The sequence below is a fragment of the Thamnophis elegans genome, chromosome Z, assembly GCF_009769535.1.
Source record: "Thamnophis elegans isolate rThaEle1 chromosome Z, rThaEle1.pri, whole genome shotgun sequence".
In the NCBI taxonomy this organism is placed as follows: Eukaryota; Metazoa; Chordata; class Lepidosauria; order Squamata; family Colubridae; genus Thamnophis; species Thamnophis elegans.
Genome location: NC_045558.1, coordinates 126,579,893 through 126,606,225, shown reverse-complemented (window position 1 = coordinate 126,606,225; position 26,333 = coordinate 126,579,893). Strand labels below are relative to the sequence as shown.

Here is a 26,333-nt window from a genome sequence, read left to right as displayed (position 1 = left end):
GTTGAGACCAGATTACAAAAAGTCCAAAACTTGAGGCACCAAGGCCGTGACGGGGTCAACCCCGGTGCGGCGGCACCACCGACAGGCGGCCTACCATGTGGCCTCGTAAATACGGGTAGTGGATGGGCCACTTGAATGGTGTCAATAACATCGTTGGAATAGTGAAGGGCCACTAGAATAGCCCGCTCACGTGCCACACGGCTAACTGCAGCAACTGGGGGTTCGGGTGGACGAGAGCTCCCTGGTTGAGCTGGATCTGATCGTCCGGAATCCTCCAAGGACGCAAAACGGACAGATGGACGAGGTCTGCGTACCAGGGCCGTCTGGACTACATCGGAGCGACCAGCAGCACTTTCGCCTGCTCTGTCAAGATCTTCTGAATGACCGACAGAAGGATCAGAAGAGGAGGAAATGCGTAGAGAAGGCCGGCCGGCCATGGGCTGCGCAGAGCATCCACCCTCTCCACTCCAGGAGTCTGGTACCTGGTGTAAAAACGTAGCAGTTGAGCATTGTGCGGATGCGCAAACAGGTCCACCTCGGGTCGGCCGAACCGGCGAGAGAGTTCCTGGAAGAGAACGGGGTGGAGTTGCCACTCCCCTTGATCCACAGTGGCTCTGCTCAGCCAATCCGCCTGCATGTGGGCCACGCCCGAGATGGGCTCCGCCCGAATCGATGAGTCTGGACTCCGCCCAATGGTGCAACTTCTCCGCCTCCAGCATCAGAGCCCTGGAATGGGTGCCCCCCTGACGGTTGCTGTCAGCCTTGGAGGCTATATTGTTGGTCAAGACCAACACGTGGTTATGTGATACAATGTCTCGAAACTCCAGAAGGGCTAGGTGGATAGCACATAGCTCTAGCAATTTATGCTGTTCGTCAACTTCTGATCCGACCAGCGTCCTTGAGCCACCCTGTCCAAGGCGTGGGCTCCCCATGCAAACAACCTGGCGTCCGTTGTAACCTGGATGCGTTCTGGCTCCTTGAAGGGGCATCCCCGGAGAAGTCTGGAGGACATCCACAAACGCAGGGACCTTCGGGGTTTGCTCGGAAGCCGCACCTTGATCTGAGAATGACTGGTGTGCACTCTCTGTAAGGGTAGAAGAAACCACTGGAGCGGACGAGCATGAAACCTGGCCCAGGGAACCACGTTGATGCAGGAGATCATCTTCCCCAGCAGCTTGGACAACGTCACGAGCAGTAACAGCCTCTGGGACAGCACTCGATGCGCCAGGTGTTGTATGCTCTGCCGTCTCTCCAGAGACAGGGAAACCTCGCACGTCACGGAATTGATGATGGTCCCTAGGTGAAGTAGGGACGTGGTCGGACGCAAATGACCATTGTCTTACCTGAACGGTCCTTCTATGGGTGCTGCGAAGGGAATCCAATCATGGGTTAACTAAGCCCTTTAGCCTTGAGACTGAGTATGTAAATTTCTAGACCACGCCTCCTCTGGCTGGACTGTTTCAGTTTCGCACAAAGTCCGCTGAAGAATAAGTATGTCAATGTCAATCAAGCCGTAGGCAATCCGGTACTAGGCACGGTCAAGTCCAGTCAGAAATGAAGTTAGTCACAGAGTCACAATCAAGGTGGAGCCCTGGCCAGCCGAAACTGCGGGCGGGTTTGGATTCCCTTCGCAACACCCATAGAAGGACCGTTCAGGTAAGACAATGGTCATTCTCCTGTGTGCTGCTCAGGGAATCCAATCATGGGATATGCCAAAGCAATTAATTCCCAGGGCGGGAGCTAGGCTGGTCAGGCTCCTCCGCAGAAGGAAGGACCCTTTGCAACACTCTCCGCCCGAAGGATGCCTCAGCCGAGGCATAGACATCAATCTTGTAGTGTCGAATAAAGGGTGAGGGCGACGCCCAAGTGGCCGCCCTACATATCTCCTCCACAGACGCTTGCGTAGCCCAGGCCGCTGTGGTGGCCGCACTCCTGGTAGAATGAGGGGTGATTCACCTGGGAACCGGTCGTGAATGACTGTCGTACGCCAACACAATACACACCTTCAACCATCGGCCGATGGTATGGGAAGACACCTTTTGTCCCATTGAGGAAGGCTGGAAGGAAACGAACAGTGCCTCCGACCTCCTGAACGACACCGTGTGCTTCACATAGCGGCGGAGAGCCCGACGAACACCCAGATGGTGCCACTTCTTGAGAATGGGAGGGATGCGGACAGAAGTCCGGCAGGACGAGCTCCTGTGTCCTGTGAAATAATGAGTTGATCTTAGGAAGGAAGGTCAGGTCCAAACGAAGCACCACTCTGTTCGGATGGAAGATGCAGAGATCCGCACGAACCGAGAGCGCTGCCAGTTCCGACACTCTCCTGGCCAACGTGATGGCCACCAGAAACACAGTCTTGAGAGTCAACAACCGGAGACTGATGGAATTGATGGGTTCAAAGGGAGCAGATGTGAGAGCTCTGAGAACCAAAGTCAAGTCTCATGTGGGGTAACGGTGGACGGTCGGTGGTCGCAAATTGGAAGCACCTTTCAGGAAGGTCCAGATCCACGCATGTTGAGATAAGGAGCGACCCTGACCTCCCCCAATCACCATAGACAAGGCTGTGACCTGCCGGCGGAGTGTTTTCGGTGCCAGGCCCTTGTTGAGGCTGGATTGTAAGAAGTCCAGAACTTGAGGCACCGAAGCCCTGACGGGATCGACCCCGGTGCGGCGGCACCATCGACAGAAGGCCTGCCAAGTGGCTTCGTAAATACGGGTAGTCGAAGGGCGATGGGCCGCTTGAATAGTGGCGATGACCTCATCTGAATAGTGAAGGGCCGCTAGAATAGCCCGCTCACGTGCCACACGGCTAACTGTAACAGTTGGGGGTTCGGGTGTATGAGAGCTCCTTGGTTGAGCTGAATCCAATCGTCCGGGATCCTCCAAGGTCGCAAAACGGACAGATGGACGAGGTCTGTCTACCAGGGCCGTCTGGACCACATTGGAGCTACCAGCAGCACTTCTGCCTGCTCTGTCAAAATCTTCTGAATGACCGATGGAAGGATCAGGAGAGGAGGAAAGGCATAGAGAAGGCCGGCCGGCCGGCCATGGACTGCGCAGAGCATCTACCCTCTCCGCTCCCAGGTCTGGTATCTGGTGTAAAAGCGGGGGAGTTGCGTGTTGTGTGGGTGCGCAAATAGATCCACCTCGGGTTGGCCGAACCGGCGAGAGAGCTCCTGGAACAGAAGGGGGTTGAGTTGCCACTCCCCGTGATCCACCGTGGCCCTGCTCAGCCAATTCGCCTGTGTGTTGGCCACGCCCAAGATGTGTTCCGCTCGAATCGATGAGAGTCTGGACTCCGCCCAATGGAGCAACTTCTCCGCCTCCAGCATCAGAGCCCTCGAATGGGTGCCTCCTTGGTGGTTGATGTGGGCCTTGGAGGCCACATTGTCGGTCAAGACCAACACGTGATTGTGTGAGACAATGTCCCGAAACTCTAGAAGTGCTAGACAGATGGCCCGTAGTTCTAACCAATTTATGCTGTTTGTCAACTCCTGATCCGACCAGCGTCCCTGAGCCACCCTGTCCAGGGCGTGGGCTCCCCATCCAAACAGGCTGGCGTCCGTCGTGACCTGGATGTGGTCCGGCTCCTTGAATGGACTTCCCCGGAGAAGTTGACCGTTGTCTTACCTGAACGGTCCTTCTATGGGTGCTGCGAAGGGAATCCAATCATGGGTTAACTTAGCCCTTTAGCCTTGAGACTGAGTATGTAAATTTCCAAACCACGCCTCCTCTGGCTGGACTTCCTTCCTTTCCTCAGTTCTCGCACGAAGTCCGCCGAAGAAGCAAGTATGTCAATGTCAATCAAGCCGCAGGCAATTCTGGCACTAAAGCGGTCAAGTCCAGTCAGAGATAAGATAGTCACAGAGTCACAATCAAGGTGGAGCCCTGGCCAGCCGAAACTGCGGGCGGGTTTGGATTCCCTTCGCAGCACCCATAGAAGGACCGTTCAGGTAAGACAACAGTCATTCTCCTGTGTGATGCTCCGGGAATCCAATCATGGGATATGCCAAAGCAATTAATTCCCAGGGCGGGAGCTAGGCTGGTCAGGCTCCTCCGCAGAAGGAAGGACCCTTTGCAACGCTCTCCGCCCAAAGGACGCCTCAGCCGAGGCATAGACATCAATCTTGTAGTGTCGAATAAAGGGTGAGGGCGACGCCCAGGTGGCCGCCCTGCATATTTCCTCTACAGACGCTTGCGTAGCCCAGGCTGCTGTGGTGGCCGCACTCCTGGTCGAGTGAGGGGTGATCCGCCTGGGAACCGGCCATGAGTGACTGTCGTACGCCAACGCAATACACGCCTTCAACCATCGGCCGATGGTATGGGAAGAAACTTTCTGGCCCATTGACGAAGGCTGGAAGGAAACGAACAGTGCCTCTGACCTTCTGAATGACGCCGTGCGCTTCACATAGCGGCGAAGAGCCCTGCAAACATCCAGATGGTGCCACTGGTGTTCCTGAGGATGAGAGGGGTGAGGGCAAAAGTCCGGCAGGACAAGTTCCTATGTCCTGTGGAACAGCGAATTTATCTTAGGAAGGAAGGTCGGTCCAAACGAAGCACCACCCTGTTCGGATGGAAGATGCAAAGATCCGCGCGAACTGAAAGCGCTGCTAACTCCGACACCCTCCTGGCCGATGTGATAGCCACTAGAAAGGCCGTCTTGAGCGTCAACAACCAGAGGCTGATGGAGTGGATAGGTTCAAAGGGAGCAGCTGTGAGAGCTCTGAGAACCAAGGTCAAGTCCCACGTGTGATAACGGTGTACGGTTGGCGGTCGTAAGTTGGAAGCGCCCTTCAAAAAGGTTTGGACCCACGAGTGCTGAGATAAGGAGCGGCCTTGACCTCCCCTGATCACTGTTGACAAGGCTGTGACCTGGCGGCGAAGTGTGTTCGGTGCCAGCCCCTTGTTGAGGCCGGATTGTAAGAAGTCCAAAACTTGGGGCACCTTGGCCTTGGTGGGATCGACCCTGGTGTGACGGCACCATCGACAGAAGGCCTGCCAGGTGGCCTCGTAAATACGGGTAGTTGACGGGCGACGGGCCGCTTGAATGGTGGAAATGACTTCATCAGAATAGTGAAGGGCCGCTAGAATAGCCCGCTCACGTGCCACATGGCTAATTGTAATAGTTGGGGGTTCGGGTGTATGAGAGCCCCCTGGTTGAGCTGAATCCGGTTGTCCAGAATCCTCCAAGAACGCAAAATGGACAGATGGACGAGGTCTGCGTACAAGGGTCGTCTGGGCCACATTGGAGCGACCAGCAGTACCTCCGCCTGCTCCGTCAAGATCTTCTGAATAACCGACGGAAGGATCGGGAGAGGAGGAAAGGCATAAAGAAGGCCGGACGGCCACGGACTGCGTAGAGCGTCTACCCCCTCCGCCCCTGGGGTTTGGTATCTGGAGTAAAAGCGGGGAAGTTGCGCATTGTGCGGGTGTGCAAACAGATCCACCTCGGGTTGGCCGAAACGGCGAGAGAGTTCCTGGAAGAGAATGGGGTGGAGTTGCCACTCCCCCTGATCCACAGTTGCCCTGCTCAGCCAATCCGCCTGTGTGTTGGCCTCGCCCGAGATCTGTTCCGCCCGAATCGATGAGAGGCTGGGCTCTGCCCAATGGAATAACTTTTCCGCTTCCAGCATCAGAGCCCTGGACTGTGTGCCCCCTTGGCGATTGATGTGAGCCTTGGAAGCCACATTGTCGGTCAAGATCAACACATGGTTGCGAGATACAATGTCCCGAAACTCCAGGAGGGCTAGACGGATGGCCCACAGCTCTAGCCAGTTTATGCTGTTCGTCAGCTCTTGATCCGACCAGCGACCTTGAGCCACCCTGTTCAGGGCATGGGCTCCCCATCCAAATAAGCTGGCGTCTGTCGTGACCTGAACGCGGTTCGGCTCCTTGAACGGGCATCCTCGGAGAAGCCTGGAGGACATCCACCAATGCAGGGACCGTCGGGCTCCACTCAGAAGCCGCACCTTGATGTGGGAATGACTGGTATGCGCTCTCTGGAAGGGCAGCAGAAACCACTGGAGCAGGCGAGCATGGAACCTGGCCCAGGGAACCACGCCTATGCAGGAGATCATCTTCCCCAGCAGCTTGGACAAGGACAATAGTGATACTCGCCTCTGAGACAGCACATGATGCGCCAGGTGGTATATGCTCTGCCTCCTCTCTGGAGACAGGAAAACTTTGCACTTCACAGAGTTGATGGTGGTCCCCAGATGAAGTAGGGACGTGATCGGACACAAGTGGCTCTTGGGCAAGTTGAGGACAAACCCATGTTTACACAATGAGTCCATCGTGACCTGCAGGTCTTGCAGGGCCTGGTCCGGAGAGGGCGACAGCACCAGCACGTCGTCTAAATAACAATTGATGCGTATTGGAATTGAGCGAAGGGAGGCTGCTAGTACGGGCAAGAGCTTGGTGAATGTGCGCGGGGCCGAGGAGAGGCCAAATGGTAAGGCCCGGTATTGATAATGGTGGCCGTTGAAGTGAAACCGCAGGAACTTCCGATGCACCGGATGAATGGGCAAATGGAAGTACGCCTCTTTGATGTTTATTGAAGTCATCATGTCGCTTCTATGGCCCTGATGGTGAGAAAATGGTGTATTTCGGCGTCCATAAGGCGCCGCTTGGATGGGCATCTGGGCACGGGACACCTGATGAACCTTCTCGGGGGGATGGACAGAAATTCTAGAGTGAGACCCAAGCTCACCACCCGCAGGGCCCAGGCGTCCGATGTGAGCTCCGCCCACTGATGAGCGAAGGCCAAAAGACGCCCTCCTATGGGCCCTACTTCCTGCGAGTCACCGGTACCTTCGAAAGGACCGGTTGCCCGTTCCTCGGAAAGACCTCCTATTCTGTGCCTGACCCTGCTGGCGACCCCTGTCTCTGGCTCCAGCGCGGTCCTGGCCATGATCCTGAGTCTGGGAAAATCCCCTGGTGTAGTTGGGGACATATGGAGCGGGAGCAAACCCCGAGTCCCCGGACCGAAAGGGCTGCTGCCTATTGTAAGGCTGCTGCCTCCTATTGATACGAGCACTGATAGAGGGAAGGACCTTGCGTTTATCCCGAGTCTCAATGAGAATGGGATCCAGCACTGAACCGAACAAGGCTCCGCCCTTGAAGGGCGTAGATGCTAGGCGCCACTTGGATTTGACATCAGCTTGCCAATGACGAAGCCAGAGCAAGCGTCGAGAGGCCACATTAGAAACTATGGCCCGGGATGCAAATTTCGCCGAGCTAAGGGTGGCATCTGCAGAAAATTCCACAGCCGCCATCGGCTTGGTGATATCCTGATGAAGGCGCATTTCCTCCGGGTCCAGTCTATCCTGCAGTTGCCTAAGCCAGACCAAGGAAGTTCTATTAAAAAAGGAAGCTGCAGTAGCGGAGCGTAAGGCCCAAGCTGCAGCCTGATGGGTCTTGCGGATGACCATCTCGGCCTTGCGGTCCTCAGCCTTTAATCCTTCTGAAATCTCGGAAGGAATTAACGCCGGTGAAGCAAGAGCAGCAATGGGGGCATCCACAGTGGGAAACTGGAGGAGACTTTCCAACTCTGGGGAAGATGTGTATAACTTCCTATCCCCTGACCCAGGAGGATTAACTGCAGTCGGTTGATCCCACTGCTTCTGGATCAAATCAAGAAAAAGCTTGGGAGAAGGGATAACATCCTGCAAAGCCACCTGTTCAGCAAAGAGACGCTCGGTGGCATCCAGACGAACAGCAGCACTTTCCTTAGAAGCCGCCTCCCCCATGTGGGTGGTGGTCTTGGCCTTGTACAGTAAGGATTTAAAAAGAGCATGCCTGAATAGCCCGGGGGCAGTAGGCAGTAGATCTCTAGGGAGGCCTTCGTCATCGGAAAATTCCCTATCAAGGATTTCACCTTCCTCCACTAGGGCAGACTCTGCACTGAAAACAGAGGGTAAAGGCAAAGGAGGATCCGTTCGCATAATGGAAGAATCCCCTTGCGATGCCTGAGGAGCTAGGCCTGAGCGGGCCGCAACAGGCCTAGAGGCCTGGGATCTACGCAATAACTCTGCATCCACCCCTTTAGAAATAGCCTCGGAGATCATGAAATATAAATCAGGAGGAAGGCCCAAATCCTGGCCCTCCAGAGGCCTGAGGCCTGCAGCTGTGGGCGTGAATGTGGCAGAAGGCCCAGCACGAGGAGGCGAACGAATAGAGGCCCCACTGGCTTCCGAAATAATTGGGGGAGAACGAGGCCCAAATACACCCGCCTCAGGAAGGGGAGCTTGGGGGAGTTGAATATCAGGAGACCAACCCTGCTCAATAACACGCACCAGAGAAACGTTTTGTTGAATCAGAACTGGAGGTGGACAAATGGGGGCCCCAGATGCTTTTGGGGGAACCTTGGCCTTGTCTTTGCGCTTATGCGACTTGTCCCGAGGAGCGGAAGAGGCTCAAGGTCTACTGCTGGAGGCCCTGGTTGCGGCCCTGCCGGGCCTAGGGCTAGCCCCCCCTTTGCCAGGGGAACGGGCTCGGAAATTGGCTCGACAGTACCTTTAACTACTGATTGATCGGCCATGGTATGAATTTGAAAGAGCTCAATCACTGAAACAAAGGAATCCAATTGTGCACCTCTTGCCAAGAACGCCACGTGAAAGCAGAGACAAAGAGAGAAACGACCTCCTCTCTGAGTCAGCAGCCTCGAGTGAGGGAAAAGGGAGGGGCGGCAGCAGTACGCAGACTCCAGCGTGCGAAGAAAATCTGCTTTCTCATCCCCGGACATTATCACGCATGCGTGAAATCACTCCCAAATATGGCGACCAGCAGCAAGGGTGCGAAATTCAACTGCAAACGGCAAGGAGAAATCCCAACGGCCGATTCCTGCAACCCTCCGGCAGCCGCTCCAGCGAGAGGACGAGGGAGGTAGGCAGAGAGAGGAGAGGAATAGCTCCGTCAGTTCACAGCCTCGGATCTGACCTCACCCGCAGGCGGGTGCTATCCGGCATTGGAAAGGCGGCGCTGGGAGACTCAGTGTCCCTATGCGCTGAAACAAGGGGAGGACAGACAGAAAAGCCGTTTGTAAATGGCAAGATCGTCTTACGCTCTGGCTGCAGAAACCCGATATCCTTACAAGGGAAGCAGCAAAGGAGAGGAATCGGCTGGCAAAACTGCCGCTTTACCTCCAATCAGAAAGAATCCACAGCAAAGTACCAAAAGTAAATCCATTAATAGATCCAATAATCCTGAGAAATTGTCAATTAGTCAAGAGAGAATTGAAATAGGTCTCGTAGGCTTGGACTGAGTAAAGAGAACTGAGGAAAGGAAGGAAGTCCAGCCAGAGGAGGCGTGGTTTAGAAATTTACATACTCAGTCTCAAGGCTAAAGGGCTAAGTTAACCCATGATTGGATTCCCGGAGCAGCACACAGGAGAACTGGAGGACATCCACCAATGCAGGGACCAACGGACCTTGCTCGGAAGTCGCACTTTGATCTGGGAGTGACTGGTATGTGCTCTCTGGAAGGGTAGAAGAAACCACTGGTGCGGACGCGCATGGAACCTGGCCCAGGGAACCATGCTGATGCAGGATATCATCTTTCCCAGCAGCTTGGACAATGTCACCAGCGGTAACCGCCTCTGGGACAGCACATGACGCGCCAGGTGTTGTATCCTCTGTCACCTCTCCGGAGACAGGAAAATTTAGCACGTCACAGAGTTGATGGTGGTCCCCAGATGAAGTAGGGACGTAGTCGGGCGCAAGTGGCTTTTGGGCAAGTTGAGGACAAAACCTTGATTGCGCAGGAAGTCCATCGTGACTTGTAGGTCTTGCAGGGCCTGGTCCCGGGAATGTGACAGCACCAATATGTCGTCTAAATAACAACTGACGCGTATTGGAATCGAACAAAGGGAGGCTGCTACCACGGCCAAGAGCTTGGTGAACGTGCGCGGGCCGAGGACAGGCCAAAGGGTAAGGCCCGATATTGAAAATGGCGGCCATTGAAGTGGAACCGCAGGAACTTCCGATGCGCCGGATGAATGGGCACATGGAGGTACGCTTCTTTGATGTCTATGGAAGTCATCATGTCGCCTTGGCGGATGGAGACCAATATGCTCTTGAGAGACTGCATTTTGAATTTTTGGTATTTGATATAATGATTGAGCCATTTCAAATCTAGGATTGCCCTCCATCCCCCGGAGTTCTTTGGTACTAGGAACAAGATAAAATAGAACCCTAGGCCTTCCTGCCCCTTGGGTACTTAATAATAATAATAACAGTAGACTTATATACCGCTTCATAGGGCTTTCAGCCCTCTCTAAGCGGTTTACAGAGTCAGCATATTGCCCCCAACAACAATCCGGGTCCTCATTTTACCCACCTCGGAAGGATGGAAGGCTGAGTCAACCCTGAGCCGGTGAGATTTGAACCGCTGAACTGCTGATCTAGCAGTCAGCCTGCAGTGCTGCATTTAACCACCGCGCCACCTTGGCTCATGGCTCTGATGGTGAGAAGATGACGTATCTCGGCATCCACAAGGCGCCGCTTCGATGCTCACCTGGGCACGGGGCACCTGATGAACCTTCTCGGGGGGATGGATAGAAATTCTAGAGTGAGACCCAGGGTCACGACCTGAAGCGCCCAGGCGTCTGATGTGAGCTCCGCCCACTGATGAGCGAAGGCCAAGAGACGTCCCCCTATGGGTCCTACCTCCTGCGAGTCACCGGTACCTTTGAAAGAACCGATTGCTAGTTCCTCGGAAAGACCTCCTATTCTGGGACTGCGCCTGACCCTGCTGGCGACCCCTATCTCTGGTGCCGGCTCGGTCCTGGCCACGATCCTGTGCCTGGGAAAACCCCCTGGTGTAGTTGGGGACGTAGGGAGCGGGGGCGAAACCCGAGTCCCCAGTCCGAAAGGGCTGCCGCCTATTGTAGGGCTGCTGTCTTCTGTTGATACGAGCACTTGTAGAGGGAAGGACCTTGCGTTTGTCCCATGTTTCAATGAGGATGGGATCCAGCACTGAACCAAACAAGGCTCCACCCTTGAAGGGCGTAGACGCTAAACGCCACTCGAATTTGACATCAGCCTGCCAATGGCGAAGCCAGAGCAAGCGTCGGGAAGCCACATTAGAAACTACGGCCCGGGATGCAAACTTTGCTGCGCTAAGAGTGGCATCCGCAGAAAATTCCAATGCTGCCATCAGCTTGGTGACATCCTGATGGAGGCACGTTTCCTCCGGGTACAGTCTATCCTGTAATTGCCTAAGCCAAACTAAGGAAGTTCTATTCAAGAAGGAAGCTGCAGTAGCTGAGCGTAAGGCCCAAGCCGCAGCTTGATGAGTCTTGCAAATGACCGTCTCGGCCTTGCGATCCTCGGCCTTTAACCCTTCTGAAATCTCAGATAGAATTAATGCCGGCGAAGCAAGAGCAGCAATAGGGGCATCCACGGTGGGAAACTGAAGGAGATCCTCCAACTCTGGAGTAGACGTGTATAGCTTCCTATCCCCTGACCCAGGAGGATTAGCAGCAGTCGGTTGATCCCACTGCTTCTGGATCAAATCAAGAAAGAGTTTGGGAGATGGAATAACATCCTGTAAGGCCACCTGCTCAGCGAAAAGACGCTCGGTGGCATCCAGACCTACAGCTGTACTTTCCCTAGAAGCCGCCTCCCCCATGTGGGTGGTGGTCTTGGCCTTATACAGCAATGATTTAAAAAGAGCATGCCTAAATAGCCCAGGGGCGGTAGGCTGATCTCTAGGGAGGCCTTCGTCATCAGAAAATTCCCTATCCAGGAGTTCACCTTCCTCCACTAAAGCGGATTCTGCACTGAACACCGAGGGTAAGGGTGAAGGAGGATCCGTTTGCAGAATAGAAGAATCCCCTTGCAATGCTGGGGAGCTAGGCCTGAGTGGGCCGCAACGGGCCTAGGAACCTGGGACCTACACATCAATTCTGCATCCACCCCTTTTGAAATAGCCTCGGAGATCATGAGGAATAAATCAGCAGGAAGGCCCAAATCCTGGCCCTCCAGAGGCCTGAGTCCTGCAGCTGTGGGCGTGAATGTGGCAGAGGGCCCAGCACATGGGGGGAGCGAAGAGAAGCCCCACTAGTCTCAGAAATAATTGGGGGAGATCGAGGCCCAAAAACCCCCGTCTCAGGGAGAGGAGCCTGGGGAAGTTGAATATCAGGAGATCAACCCTGCTCAGTAACATGCACCGGAGATACACTTTGTGGAATCAGAACCGGAGGTGGACAAATGGGGGCCTCTGAAGCCTTCGGGGGAACCTTGGCCTTGTCTTTGCGCTTATGCGACTTGTCCCGGGCAGTGGATGAGGCTCGAGGCCTACTACTGGAGGCCCTGGTTGCGGCCCTGCCGGGCCTAGGGCTAGCCCCCCCCCCCCTCGCCAGGGGAACGGGGCTCTGAAACTGGCTCTACAGTACCTTTAACTACTGATTGATCAGCCATGGTATGAGGGATTTTAAAGAGCTCAATCACTGATACAAAGGAATCCAAATTGAGCACCACCACTAAAAACGCCACGTGAAAGCAGAGACAGAGACAAAGCGACCTCCTCCCTGAGTCAGCAGCCTCGAGTGAGGGAAAAGGGAGGGTCGGTAGAAGTGCGCAGACTCCAGCGCGCGAAAGAAATCTGCCTTCTCATCCTGGGCATTACCACGCATGCGTGAACTCGCTCCAAAAAATGGCGACCGGCAGCAAAGGCGCGCAATTCAAATGCGAAACGGCAGAGAGAAACCTCAATAGCCGATCTATGTAGCCCTCCGGCAGCCGCTCCGGCGAGAGAACGAGGGAGGTAGGCGGAGGGAAGGGGGGGTAGCCCCGTCAAGCAACAGCCCAGGATCTGACCGCGCCTGCAGGCGGGTGTTATCTGGCACAAAAGAAGCGCCGCTGGGAGGCTCAGTGCCCCAACGCGCCGAAAACAAGGGGAGGGCAGACAGCAAAGCCGCTTCCAAAACGGCAAGATCGTCTCACGCTCTAGCTGCAGAAACAAACATCCCTTACAGGGGAAGCAGCAACAATGAGGAATCGGGCTGGCAGACAACTGCCGCCACTACCCCACAAATGGAAAGAATCCACAGAAGAATTAATACTACCAAATCCAATAATCCTGAGAAGTTTGTCAATTAGTCAAGGAGAGAATTGAAAGACGTCTCGTAGGGTTTGGACTGAGTAAAGAAACTGAAACAGTCCAGGCAGAGGAGGCGTGGTCTAGAAATTTACATACTCAGTCTCAAGGCTAAAGGGCTTAGTTAACCCATGATTGGATTCCCTGAGCAGCACACAGGAGAATGGCTTTTGGGTAGGTTGAGGACAAAACCATGACTGCGCAGTGAGTCCATCATGACTTGCAGATCCCGCAGGGCCTGGTCTCAAGAAGGCGATAGCACCAATATGTCGTCTAAATAACAATTGACGCGTATTGGAATCGAGTGAAGGGAGGCTGCCACCACGGCCAGGAGCTTGTGAACATGCGCGGGCCAAGGACAGGCCAAAAGGCAAGGCCCGATATTGAAAATGGCAGCCGTTGAAGTGGAACCGCAGAAACCTCTGATGCGCCAGATATATGGCACATGGAGGTACGCTTCCTTGATATCTACTGAAGTCATCATGTCACCTTGGCAGATGGAGACCAATATGCTCTTGAGAGACTGCATTTTGAATTTTTGGTATTTGATGTAACGATTGAGCCGTTTCAAATCTAGGATAGCCCTCCATCCCCCGGAGTTCTTTGGTACTAGGAACAAGATGGAATAGAACCCTAGGCCTTCCTGCCCCTTGGGTACGTGTTCTATGGCCCTGATGGTGAGAAGATGGTGTATCTCAGCATCCATGAGGCGCTGCTTTGTCGGGTACCTGGGCATGGGGCACCTGATGAACCTTCTCGGGGGGATGGAGAGAAATTCTAAAGTGAGGCCCAGTCTTACGACCTGAAGGGCCCAGGCATCTGACGTGAGCTCCGCCCACTGATGAGCAAAGGCCAGGAGACGCCCCCCTATGGGTCCTACCCCGTGCGAGTCACCGGTACCTTCGAAAGGACCGGTTGCCTGCTCCACGGAAAGACCTCCTATTCTGGGACTGTGCCTGATTCTGCTGGCGACCCCTATCCCTGGTTCCGGCGCGGTCCTGGCCGCGATCCTGCGCCTGGGAAAACCCCCTGGTGTAGTTGGGGACATACGGAGCAGGGGCAAATCCCAAGTCCCCAGTCCGAAAGGGCTGTTGCCTATTGTAAGGCTGCTGCCTTCTTTTGGCACGACCACTGGTAGAAGGGAGGACCTTGCGCTTATCCCTTGTCTCAATGAGGATGGGATCCACGACTGAACCAAACAAGGCACTGCCTTTGAAGGGCGTAGACGCTAGGCGCCACTTGGACTTGACATCAGCCTGCCAATGACGAAGCCATAGCAAACGCCGAGATGCCACATTAGAGACTACGGCCCGGGAGGCAAACTTTGCTGCACTAAGGGTGGCATCCGCTGAAAACTCCAATACCGCCATCAGCTTGGTGATATCCTGATGAAGGCGCATTTCCTCCAGGGCAAGCCTACCCTGTAACTGCTTAAGCCAAACCAAAGAGGTCCTATTAAAGAAGGAAGCCGCAGTAGCTGAGCGTAAAACCCAGGCCCAAGCCTGATGGGTCTTGCGAATGACCGTCTTGGCCTTGCGATCCTCAGCCTTCGAACCCTCTGAAATTTCAGAAGGAATTAATGCTGGCGAAGCAAGAGCAGCAATAGGGGCATCCACGGTGGGAAACTGAAGGAGACCCTCCAATTCTGGAGTAGATGTGTATAGCTTCCTTTCCCCTGTCCCGGGAGGATTAACCGCAGTCGGTTGATCCCACTGCTTTTGAATCAGATCAAGAAAGAGCTTGGGAGATGGAATAACATCCTGCAAGGCCACCTGTTCAGCAAAGAGACACTCGGTGGCATCCAAACCCACAGCTGTACTCTCTTTAGAAGCCGCCTCCCCCATGTGGGTGGTGGTCTTGGCCTTATACAGTAAAGATTTGAAAAGAGCATGCCGGAATAGCCCGGGAGCAGTAGGCTGGTCTCTAGGTAGGCCTTCGTCATCAGAGAATTCCCTATCAATAAGTTCACCTTCCTCCACTAAGGCCGATTCCTCACTGAATACTGAGGGTAGAGGCGAAGGAGGATCTGTTTGCAGAAGGGAAGAATCCCCCTGCACCACCTGGGGAGCTAGGCCCGAGTGGGCCGCAATGGGCCTAGGAGCCTGGGCCCTTCGCATTAACTCTGCATCCCCCCCTTTAGAAATAGCCTCAGATATCATGAGGTATAAATCAGCAGGAAGGCCCAAATCCTGGCCCTCCATAGGCCTGAGGCCTGCAGCTGTGGGCATGAATGTGGCAGAGGGCCCAGCACGCGGGGGCAAACGAAGAGAAGCCCCACTAGCCTCAGAAATAACCGGGGGAGAACGAGGCCCAAAAACCCCCACCTCAGGGAGTGGAGCCTGGGGCAGCTGAATATCAGGGGACCAACCCTGCTCATTTACACGCACCGGAGAGACACTTTGTGGAATCAGAACCGGGGATGGACAAATGGGAGCCCCAGAAGCCGTTGGTAGAACTTTGGCCTTGTCTTTGCGCTTATGCGACTTGTCCCGGGCAGCGGATGAGGCTCAAGGCCTACTACTGGAGGCCCTTGTGGCGGCCCTGCCAGGCCTAGGGCTAGCCCCCCCCCCCCCTCGCCCGGGGAACGGGGCTCTGAAACTGGCTCTACAGTACCTTTAGCTACTGATTGATCAGTCATGATATGAGATATTTGAAAGAGCTCAATCACTGAAACAAAAGGATCCAAATTGCGCACCACCACCAAGTCGCCACGTGGAAGCAGAGGCTTAGACAAAGCGACCTCCTCTCTGAGTCAGCAGCCTCAAGTGAGGGAAAGGGGAGGATCGCCAGAACTGCGCAGACTCCAACGCGCGAAATAGCTCACCTCATCTCCTTCGGGCATCCGACGCATGCGCGAAATCGCCCTCCAAAATGGCGACCGGCAACAAGGGCGCAAAATTTGAATTGCAAACGGCAGGGAAACTCAACTGCCGATCCACGCAGCCCGCCTGGCAGCCGCTCCGGCAACTAAACGAGAGAGGGAGGGGGGCCGCCTGATCAGGCAACAGCCCAGGATTCGACCGCGCCAGCAGGCGGGTGCTATCCGGCACGAAAATGGCGCTGGGAGGCTCACTAACCCAAACGCGCCGAAGTGAAACAGAGGGCAGGCAGCAAAGCCGCTTCCGAAAGCTGGCTGGATCGTCCGGCGCCCCAAGCAGCCGAATTACGAATCCCTTAACGTGGGAAAGCAGCAACGATGAGGAATTGGGCTGGCAGAGACTGCCGCCTCCACCCCAATTAGATAGAAATCCACGGAAGAGCGAATTATTACTGCAAAAATCCAATAATCCATGAGAAGTTTGACAATTAGTCAGAGAGAGAATTGAAAGACGTCTCGTAGGCTGGAATGAGTAAAAAAAACGGAATCGGTCCAGTCAGAGAAGGCGTGGTCAAAATTTACATACTCAGTCTCCAGGCTAAAGGACAAAGTGAATCCATGATTCGATTCCCTGAGTAGCAAACAGGAGAAATTGAAGATTACTGTCCTTTTCTCCATCTTCTGCACCACCACCTCACCACCTTGCTCCAATAACCTGCACAAAGAAGAGACACAGAAAGGAAGACTTTAATCGCTTGCACTTACTATATTAAGGATGAATCCAGCATAAACAGCAATAAAGACAGCTACTTACAGAGGGAAGATTACTGCCTTGCTGGACTTCTGTACCCCCCCCTTTACTCCAATAACCTGCACAAAGAGACAAAGAGGACTTTAATCACATGCACTGCATTAGGATGAAACAAGCACAAAACGTCATAGAAAAGGAAGATTACTGTCCTTTTCTCCATCTTCTGCACCACCACCTCACCACCTTGCTCCAATAACCTGCACAAAGAAGAGACACAGAAAGGAAAACATTAATCGCTTGCACTTACTATATTAAGGATGAATCCAGCATAAACAGCAATAAAGACAGCTACTTACAGAGGGAAGATTACTGCCTTGCTGGACTTCTGCATCCTCCCTTATTCCAATAACCTGCACAAAGAGACACAGAAAAGAGGACTTTAATCGCATGCACTGCATTAGGATGAAACAAGCACAAAACGTCATAGAAAAGGAAGATTACTGTCCTTTTCTCCATCTTCTGCACCACCTCACCACCTTGTTCCAATAACCTGCACAAAGAAGAGACACAGAAAGGAAGACTTTAATCGCTTGCACTTACTATTTTAAGGATGAATCCAGCATAAACAGCAATAAAGACAGCTACTTACAGAGAGAAGATTACTGCCTTGCTGGACTTCTGCACACCACCAGCTTACTCCAATAACCTGCACAAAGAGATACAGAAAAGAGGACTTTAATCGCATGCACTGCATTAGGATGAAACAAGCACACAAAATAATAGAAATTGAAGATTACTGTCCTTTTCTCCATCTCCTTCACCACGACATCACCACCTTGCTCCAATAACCTGCACAAAGAAGAGACACAGAAAGGAAGACTTTAATCACTTGCACTTACTATATTAAGGATGAATCCAGCATAAACAGCAATAAAGACAGCTACTTACAGAGGGAAGATTACTGCCTTGCTGGACTTCTGTACCCCCCCCTTTACTCCAATAACCTGCACAAAGAGACAAAGAGGACTTTAATCACATGCACTGCATTAGGATGAAACAAGCACAAAACGTCATAGAAAAGGAAGATTACTGTCCTTTTCTCCATCTTCTGCACCACCACCTCACCACCTTGCTCCAATAACCTGCACAAAGAAGAGATACAGAAAGGAAAACATTAATCGCTTGCACTTACTATATTAAGGATGAATCCAGCATAAACAGCAATAAAGACAGCTACTTACAGAGGGAAGATTACTGCCTTGCTGGACTTCTGCACCCTCCCTTATTCCAATAACCTGCACAAAGAGACACAGAAAAGAGGACTTTAATCGCATGCACTGCATTAGGATGAAACAAGCACAAAACGTCATAGAAAAGGAAGATTACTGTCCTTTTCTCCATCTTCTGCACCACCTCACCACCTTGCTCCAATAACCTGCACAAAGAAGAGACACAGAAAGGAAGACTTTAATCGCTTGCACTTACTATTTTAAGGATGAATCCAGCATAAACAGCAATAAAGACAGCTACTTACAGAGAGAAGATTACTGCCTTGCTGGACTTCTGCACACCACCAGCTTACTCCAATAACCTGCACAAAGAGATACAGAAAAGAGGACTTTAATCGCATGCACTGCATTAGGATGAAACAAGTACAAAAAATAATAGAAATTTAAGATTACTGTCCTTTTCTCCATCTTCTGCACCACCACCTCACCACCTTGCTCCAATAACCTGCACAAAGAAGAGACACAGAAAGGAAGACTTTAATCGCTTGCACTTACTATATTAAGGATGAATCCAGCATAAACAGCAATAAAGACAGCTACTTACAGAGGGAAGAGTACTGCCTTGCTGGACTTCTTCACACCATCACCTTACTCCAATAACCTGCACAAAGAAGAGACAGAGAAAGGAAGACTTTAATCGCTTGCACTTACTATATTAAGGATGAATCCAGCATAAACAGCAATAAAGACAGCTACTTACAGAGGGAAGAGTACTGCCTTGCTGGACTTCTTCACACCATCACCTTACTCCAATAACCTGCACAAAGAAGAGACACAGAAAGGAAGACTTTAATCGCTTGCACTTACTATATTAAGGATGAATCCAGCATAAACAGCAATAAAGACAGCTACTTACAGAGAGAAGATTACTGCCTTGCTGGACTTCTGCACACCACCACCTTACTCCAATGCACAAAGAGACACAGAAAAGAGGACTTTAATCGCATGCACTGCATTAGGATGAAACAAGCACAAAAAATCATCGAAAAGGAAGATTACTGTCCTTTTCTCCATCTTCTGCACCACCACCACCTCACCACCTTGCTTCAATAACCTGCACAAAGAAGAGACACAGAAAGGAAGATTTTAATCGCTTGCACTTACTATATGAAGGATAAATCCAGCATAAACAGCAATAAAGACAGCTACTTACAGAGAGAAGATTACTGCCTTGCTGGACTTCTGCACACCACCACCTTACTCCAATGCACAAAGAGACACAGAAAAGAGGACATTAATCGCATGCACTACATTAGGATGAAACAAGCACAAAAAATCATCGAAAAGGAAGATTACTGTCCTTTTCTCCATCTTCTGCACCACCACCTCACCACCTTGCTCCAATAACCTGCACAAAGAAGAGACACAGAAAGGAAGACTTTAATCGCTTGCACTTACTATATTAAGGATGAATCCAGCATAAACAGCAATAAAGACAGCTACTTACAGAGGGAAGAGTACTGCCTTGCTGGACTTCTTCACACCATCACCTTACTCCAATAACCTGCACAAAGAAGAGACACAGAAAGGAAGACTTTAATCGCTTGCACTTACTATATGAAGGATGAATCCAGCATAAACAGCAATAAAGACAGCTACTTACAGAGGGAAGATTACTGCCTTGCTGGATTTCTGCACACCACCACCTTACTCCAATGCACAAAGAGACACAGAAAAGAGGACATTAATCGCATGCACTACATTAGGATGAAACAAGCACAAAAAATCATCGAAAAGGAAGATTACTGTCCTTTTCTCCATCTTCTGCACCACCACCTCACCACCTTGCTCCAATAACCTGCACAAAGAAGAGACACAGAAAGGAAGACTTTAATCGCTTGCACTTACTATATGAAGGATGAATCCAGCATAAACAGCAATAAAGACAGCTACTTACAGAGGGAAGATTACTGCCTTGCTGGATTTCTGCACACCACCACCTTACTCCAATAACCTGCACAGAGACACAGAAAAGAGGACTTTAATCGCATGCACTGCATTAGGATGAAACAAGCACAAAAAGTCATAGAAAAGGAAGATTACTGTCCTTTTCTCCATCTTCTGCACACCACCACCTCACCACCTTGCTTCAATAACCTGCACAAAGAAGAGACACAGAAAGGAAGATTTTAATCGCTTGCACTTACTATATGAAGGATGAATCCAGCATAAACAGCAATAAAGACAGCTACTTACAGAGGGAAGATTACTGCCTTGCTGGATTTCTGCACACCACCACCTTACTCCAATAACCTGCACAGAGAGACACAGAAAAGAGGACTTTAATCGCATGCACTGCATTAGGATGAAACAAGCACAAAAAGTCATAGAAAAGGAAGATTACTGTCCTTTTCTCCATCTTCTGCACCACCACCTCACCACCTTGCTCCAATAACCTGCACAAAGAGATACAGAAAAGAGGACTTTAATCGCATGCACTGCATTAGGATGAAACAAGCACACAAAATAATAGAAAAGAAAGGTTACTGTCCTTTTGTGTGTTGAAGTCACCCGCTGATCACCTTGCTCCAATGAATGTCCTGCACAAAAAGATACAGAAAGGAAGACTTTAATTGCTTTACTACTATATTAAGGATGAAACAAAAACACAAAGTAATAAAACAGCTACTTACATAGGAAAAATGACTGCCCTAGCGGTCATACTCTGTTGCCTCTTCATCCTGTTAAATAATACTAACTGCAGAAGAAATAAAACAACATCGATTGTGGTTGTAAACTGAGGACTACACTATAGGTAACAGAAGGGACCTCTGTTTTCACTCAACAATGTACAGTCTTTTCAGGAAGGATGTCCCCCAACAAACAGGAAAGATATAGTTTTTCATTTAAGAAATTTGATCAAGAATGAATGTCATAGGTAGATTCACAGAGCAATACAGATTTCTTTTTCTGAAATTTATTCCTCAGTTCAAAAAACAAGAATATATGAATTAAGTTCAGTACTTAGGACAGACCAAGTAGCTATTCAAGAGTTAGTGGTGTCATGGTTAGAAGCAAAATATGGATTTAAAACCAGTAATATTTGGTTGGGCATTTCAAAGGGAATACAATACATATTTAATTTTACACATGTTAACAGCTGCTGGAATTGTGTTTGTACAACAGTGGAAAAACAAAGATATGAAAATGAATAAATATTAGAATGCGCAGGAATGAATAAATTGACAATTAAAATCAAGAAGGCTTTGAATACTTTTTTACGTGAGATTTGTTTTATCAATTGCTAACAGAAACAGAAATTAGAAATCTAAAAGTATGAAAGAAAACTCCAATTATGTAAGGAATGGTCACTAAAATGTATAAGGAAATATTATTAGTACTTGATCATTATTAATATGTAGATAACTGTGGGACATTACACCACACACACACACAAACTATGACAGTGCCAAGAAAAAAACAAAAAATAACAATTTCCCCCAAAAAAGATTGCAGATGAAACCAGTTTTTTTCTCTAACCCTAAGGACAGGAAAGACAAAGCCACTGGAATAAAAACCATCAAGGCATTGTGGGAAATTATAAAGAACAGTGCCAGGAAGCTCACAGAACCGGGAACCACAATTACCTAAACAATCAGGTATCACACAGAAACACACAAAATCTGGCAAAATCTTGCACCAACCTGGCCTGCCCATAGAAAAGCAAAAGAATGTTATAAATTTTATGTGCCTCTAAGTGGCTGCTTTTCTATGGGCAGGCCAGGTTGGTGCAAGGCAGTTTTGCAATGTTTCGTGTTTATTTCTATAGTGAATTCACTACAGAAACACATAAATCTCCCAAAGTACATGCAAATAAAACCATTAAAAATATTCTAGACACAATAAATAAAAATTTAAAAAAAACATTAAAAGCATAAAGGAAAAAAAACAGGTCACTTACCAGCAGGCAGAATCAGCAACTCTCCTCTGCAAGGAGCAGGCAGGAGACCAGGCAGCAGGTAAGGTGGCCTGGCTGGCAGGCTTAGAAGCGATGGGGGGGCTCTGTGTGTTTCATTTTTGGCCTCCAGTGCCACTCATGCATCCTGTTTTTGGCCTCCTCGACCTCCAGAGGGTGGGTGGGGGCTGGCGGAGGGTAGGTGGGGCAATGTGGACATGGCAGCCTCATGGTCCCACGCGGGCCAGATTAATGGCTTTGTCAGGCCATATCTGGCCCGCGGGCCATAGTTTGAGGACCCCTGGTTTAGCCCCATTTTACGACCTTTCTAGCCAAAGTTGCTAAGTGAATCTGGCTTCCCATTGACTTTGCTTGCAAAATGTGATCACATGACCCCAGGACAACATCGCCATCATAAATACATGCCGCTTGCCAAGTGTCTGAATTTTATCAGGTAACCACAAGGATTCTGCAATGGTCATAAGTGTGAAAAATGATACACGCCCTTTTTTTTCAGTGCAAGCAAACAGTCATTAAACAAATGGTCGTAAGTCAAGGACTCCACCTATATTCCAATCAGGATGCACACAGTTTTAGTCTCAGTCCAAAATTAAAAACAAGGCGACTTCTTCCCTTTCACAACAAGAGGAAGAGGTTGAACAAACAGCTGCCAATCAAAATGTGGTGGAAAAAACCCAAAAGGCCACTGCTGGAAATCCTGTTCCATTTATTATTGTCTCACCACAATGTGAGGAAAAGCTCTTTCTCAAGAGAAATGCTTACCCTCTCCTGTGTGAACTTCAAGCAGCTTCTCAGGAGGTTATAAATCTCCCTTGGGAAAGAGATTTTCTTCAAATTGTGCACAGATAATACAGGGAAGTGTCTTTGAAAGCACTGCTGTGCAGCCATACAGAAGATTTATTTCAAAAGACAGAGCGCAGGAGGAATGAGAAGCATTAAAGAATTTATACTTTATGAAACATCATTTGCAAAATTTTCGATACCACCACTGAGAATTAAAGACAAGCTGAAAAGTGCAACAAGAGTAGGACAACGCGTAGGACATTATATGAGAGGCATCTTAAGCAAAAAGGTGCGAAGATATTCCTGTTTGGACTTGCTTATAAAGACATTTGTAGAACTTGATCCACAAATGGTAATAGGATTAAGGAGGTTTTGTTATTGGAGAGACACAGGCTGATAGATGGAAGAATACAATTCAAAATTAGCTAAACCTAATTATTTTTATTTGTAATAGACATAGTTGAATAATAATTGATAATGATAGTAATGTATATAATGTGGAGTTGATATGATAAATAATAATTGGATATGAGAAGGGAAGGCTGGAAATATTTTTGGACCATATACAAAGGTTATTAATCACAATAATTATCACTATTAAAAAATGAAATAAAACTATATACAGTTAAATGTTAACTAATATGGGGAAAATGTTACGATATATGATATAATTACATAAAGAAAGGAGAATGATAATAAACTATATACATGGAAGATGGAATTTTTGGTATTAAATATTATGGATGTTTAGCTAAAACAGGATATGAGGATTTGATGTTAATAGAGGATTTTACAAACAAGTAAATGAAATGCTAGCATGTGGTTATGGATTAAATCTTTGGCATAGTTAAGGATGAAAGATGTTTAAATAACTGTAGTCAACTAAAAGTGGAGGTATGAGGATGTCAATATGGTAAACATTTGAGTTAAGATATTTGAATTAATATGAATTAATGGAAGAGATGCACCAAAACATGTTGTAACCAGCTGATATACTTTTCTATAATATATACCTGTGGGTTTTTTTCCTTTTTTTTCTTTTGTTTTTCCTTTTTTTTTCCCTGCCTTGTTTTTTGTCTTTTTTGTGTTTTGATTTTTTCTTTTCCCACTGGTGTGGGCATGTGTTGTTTATGTAACAAAATAAAAAAACATTAATATTTTAAAAAAAAGAAAGAAAGCACTGCTGTGCTCTGACTCCCCTTTTTTCACTTTAAACCAGGGGTATCCAACCTTGGCATTTTAACAACTCCTAGAATTTCCCAGCCAGCATTCCCGGGAGTTGAAGTCCATACATCTTAAAGTTTCCAAAGTTAGACACCCCTGCTTTAAATCAGACCTGGCTGGAGCCTAGAGTTACATTTATGAACAAGGCAGACATTTTTAACATGAAACTCCAAAAGAGTCCAATCAGGGAAAGGAATATAAACCTAATGTTTATTTAGTTCTTTTTCAATTTCTATGGCCACCCATCTCAAACAGGTTTATATAATGCTAATAATACTAACATAGAATTAAGCATAGAAGCTTCATGCTCTTCTCCGGAGCACCGAGAACCTTTCGGCCTCCGCTGCACTTCGTCTTGATGATGTCGCCGCAGCTGCCAGGCACAGAAGGACGGAGGTAGCCAGAGACGCGTCAAGGCAGCCTGGCGGGCAAGTGAACCAGGATCAGGCAACCTGATCCTGCATTGCTTGTTCACTGGCTTGCCGCCGGGCTGCCTTGGCACCACGCTGGCTACCTCCGTCCTTCCACGCCTGGAAGCTGTGGCGACGTCATCAAGACAAACTCCAGCAGAGGCAGAAAAGTTCTCAGTGCTCCCAAACTTCGTCTTGATGATGTCACCACAGCTGCTGGGCGTGGAAGGACAGAGGTAGCCAGAGCCACACTGAGTCAGCCCAGCAGGCGAGCGAGTGAGCGAGCGAGGATCAGGCAGCCTGATCCTCCCTTCCTCCCTTGCTCTCTCACCGGGAAGAGCGGAGAAGAGGGAGAAGTACAGCATAGGCAGGAAGTTTCTCGGTGCTCTGGGAAGCCGCGAAAGCGACTGGGGAGTTCCAAGAACCTTCCTGCCTCCGCTGTACTTCACGCTCTTCTCTGTGCGCTCCTCACAACTGCAATAGACATCTAAAAGTGGCTTTTGTGGCTAATGGGGTTTGGGCTTCCAGCCCGACAGCCCCCGCCACTTCTGGATGTCTATTGCAGTCCCAAGGAGCGTGCAAAGTCCAGCGGAGGCAAGAAGGTTCTCAGCGCTCCCAAGTCACTGTCATGGCTTCCCAGAGCACCGCGCTCTTCTCCGCATGCTCCTCCGCGCTCTGAGAAGCCGCAAAAGTGACTGGGAGCGCCGAGAACCTTCGACCCTCTGCCGGTTGCCAGTTGCCCAGCTGGCATCGCCCCACACGTGTGCCTCCTCCTCATCCCTTCTCCTCCTCTTCACTCCCCAAAGGCTCTACTCCTCCTTACCGGACCTCAACAGGAGCCGGGCACAAGGGATGGGAGGAAAACCACACCTTGGAAAACTTCGCTGGGGAGGGAGATGGGGAAGCAGTGGGGGGCAGGGATGCCCTGGAACGCCCCCATGCTTTGCTGGCGGCCACACTTCCTAGGCAAGTTCTGGGAGGTCCTAGGAGGCCGGCCGCACCACACAAGCTACCGCCCATGAGCGGCGATGGAACGGGCGGGGCAATTGAGCAAGGGGGCAGGGCAGGCGCTCTGTGACGAACCTCTTCTAACCGGTACGGTAGATTTCTGGAAGCTCTTCTACCGAAGCGGTCAGTACTGGCAGGAACCCACCCCTGCTGTGTGTGCTTCCTGGATTTGACTGCTGCAACAAACTATGACACTGTTATTATTGCGAATGTAAAGATATCCTGAGACCAAAAACTTTGAAAACCACTGGTCCAACCCAGAAAAGATGAAAGGATAACATACTCATTGGCGCATAATAGATTAACAGAGTTGGAAGGGATCTTGGAGGTCTTCTAGTCCAAACCCCTGCTCAAGCAGGAAACCCCAAACTATTCCATACAAATGGTTGTCCAATCTCTTCTTTAAATTCTCCAGTGTTAGAGCACCCACAACTTCTGGAGGCAAGTCGTTCCACTGATGAATTGTTCTAATTGTCAGGAAATACCATTAGCCATGAAGAGGCCAGATCTTGAAGATGAAGCTAAAATACTTTGGCCACCTAATGAGAAGAAAGGACTCCCTGGAGAAGAGCCTAATTCTGGGAAAGATGAAGAGCAAAAGAAGAAGGGGACGACAGAGAACGAGGTGGCTGGATGGAGTCACCAAAGCAGTCAGCATGAGCTTAAGTGGACTCCAGAGGATGGTAGAGGACAGGAAGGCCTGGAGGAATGTGGTCCGTAGGGTCACGATGGGGCAGACACGATTTTGCAACTAACAATAATGTTAGCTACTTTTCTTCAACATAGATAACGATTTACCTAGACCCCCCCCCCTCCTTCCCCATTAGCATCCCACATACTTATTTCTCTGGCTCTCATGCTCCGTGATTCCCCAGCGCAAATCAATCTCCTGGATCGCCAAGCAGAACCTGGCGGCTCGTGCGCGAAGCTCAGGAAAAACGGAGCGAATAAGCAGGTCACGTTCACCGTGCATGTCCCGGAAAGTAGAGGAGACGAAAATCCTCACAGAGCGCCACCTGCGGGAAAACAGGAG

The 26,333-nt window shown here is 50.1% G+C and overlaps 1 protein-coding gene across 2 annotated transcripts in view; it reads right to left on the bottom strand.

Annotated features, from left to right (window-relative positions):
• TEP1 (telomerase associated protein 1) overlaps positions 1-26,333 on the bottom strand; it is a 174,783-nt gene that overhangs the window by 98,114 nt on the left and 50,336 nt on the right. For both annotated transcript variants that reach the window (XM_032237579.1, XM_032237580.1), the window contains exon 22: positions 26,140-26,316. In XM_032237579.1, the coding sequence (XP_032093470.1) occupies positions 26,140-26,316 (177 nt within the window). The remainder of the gene's footprint in view (positions 1-26,139; positions 26,317-26,333) is intronic.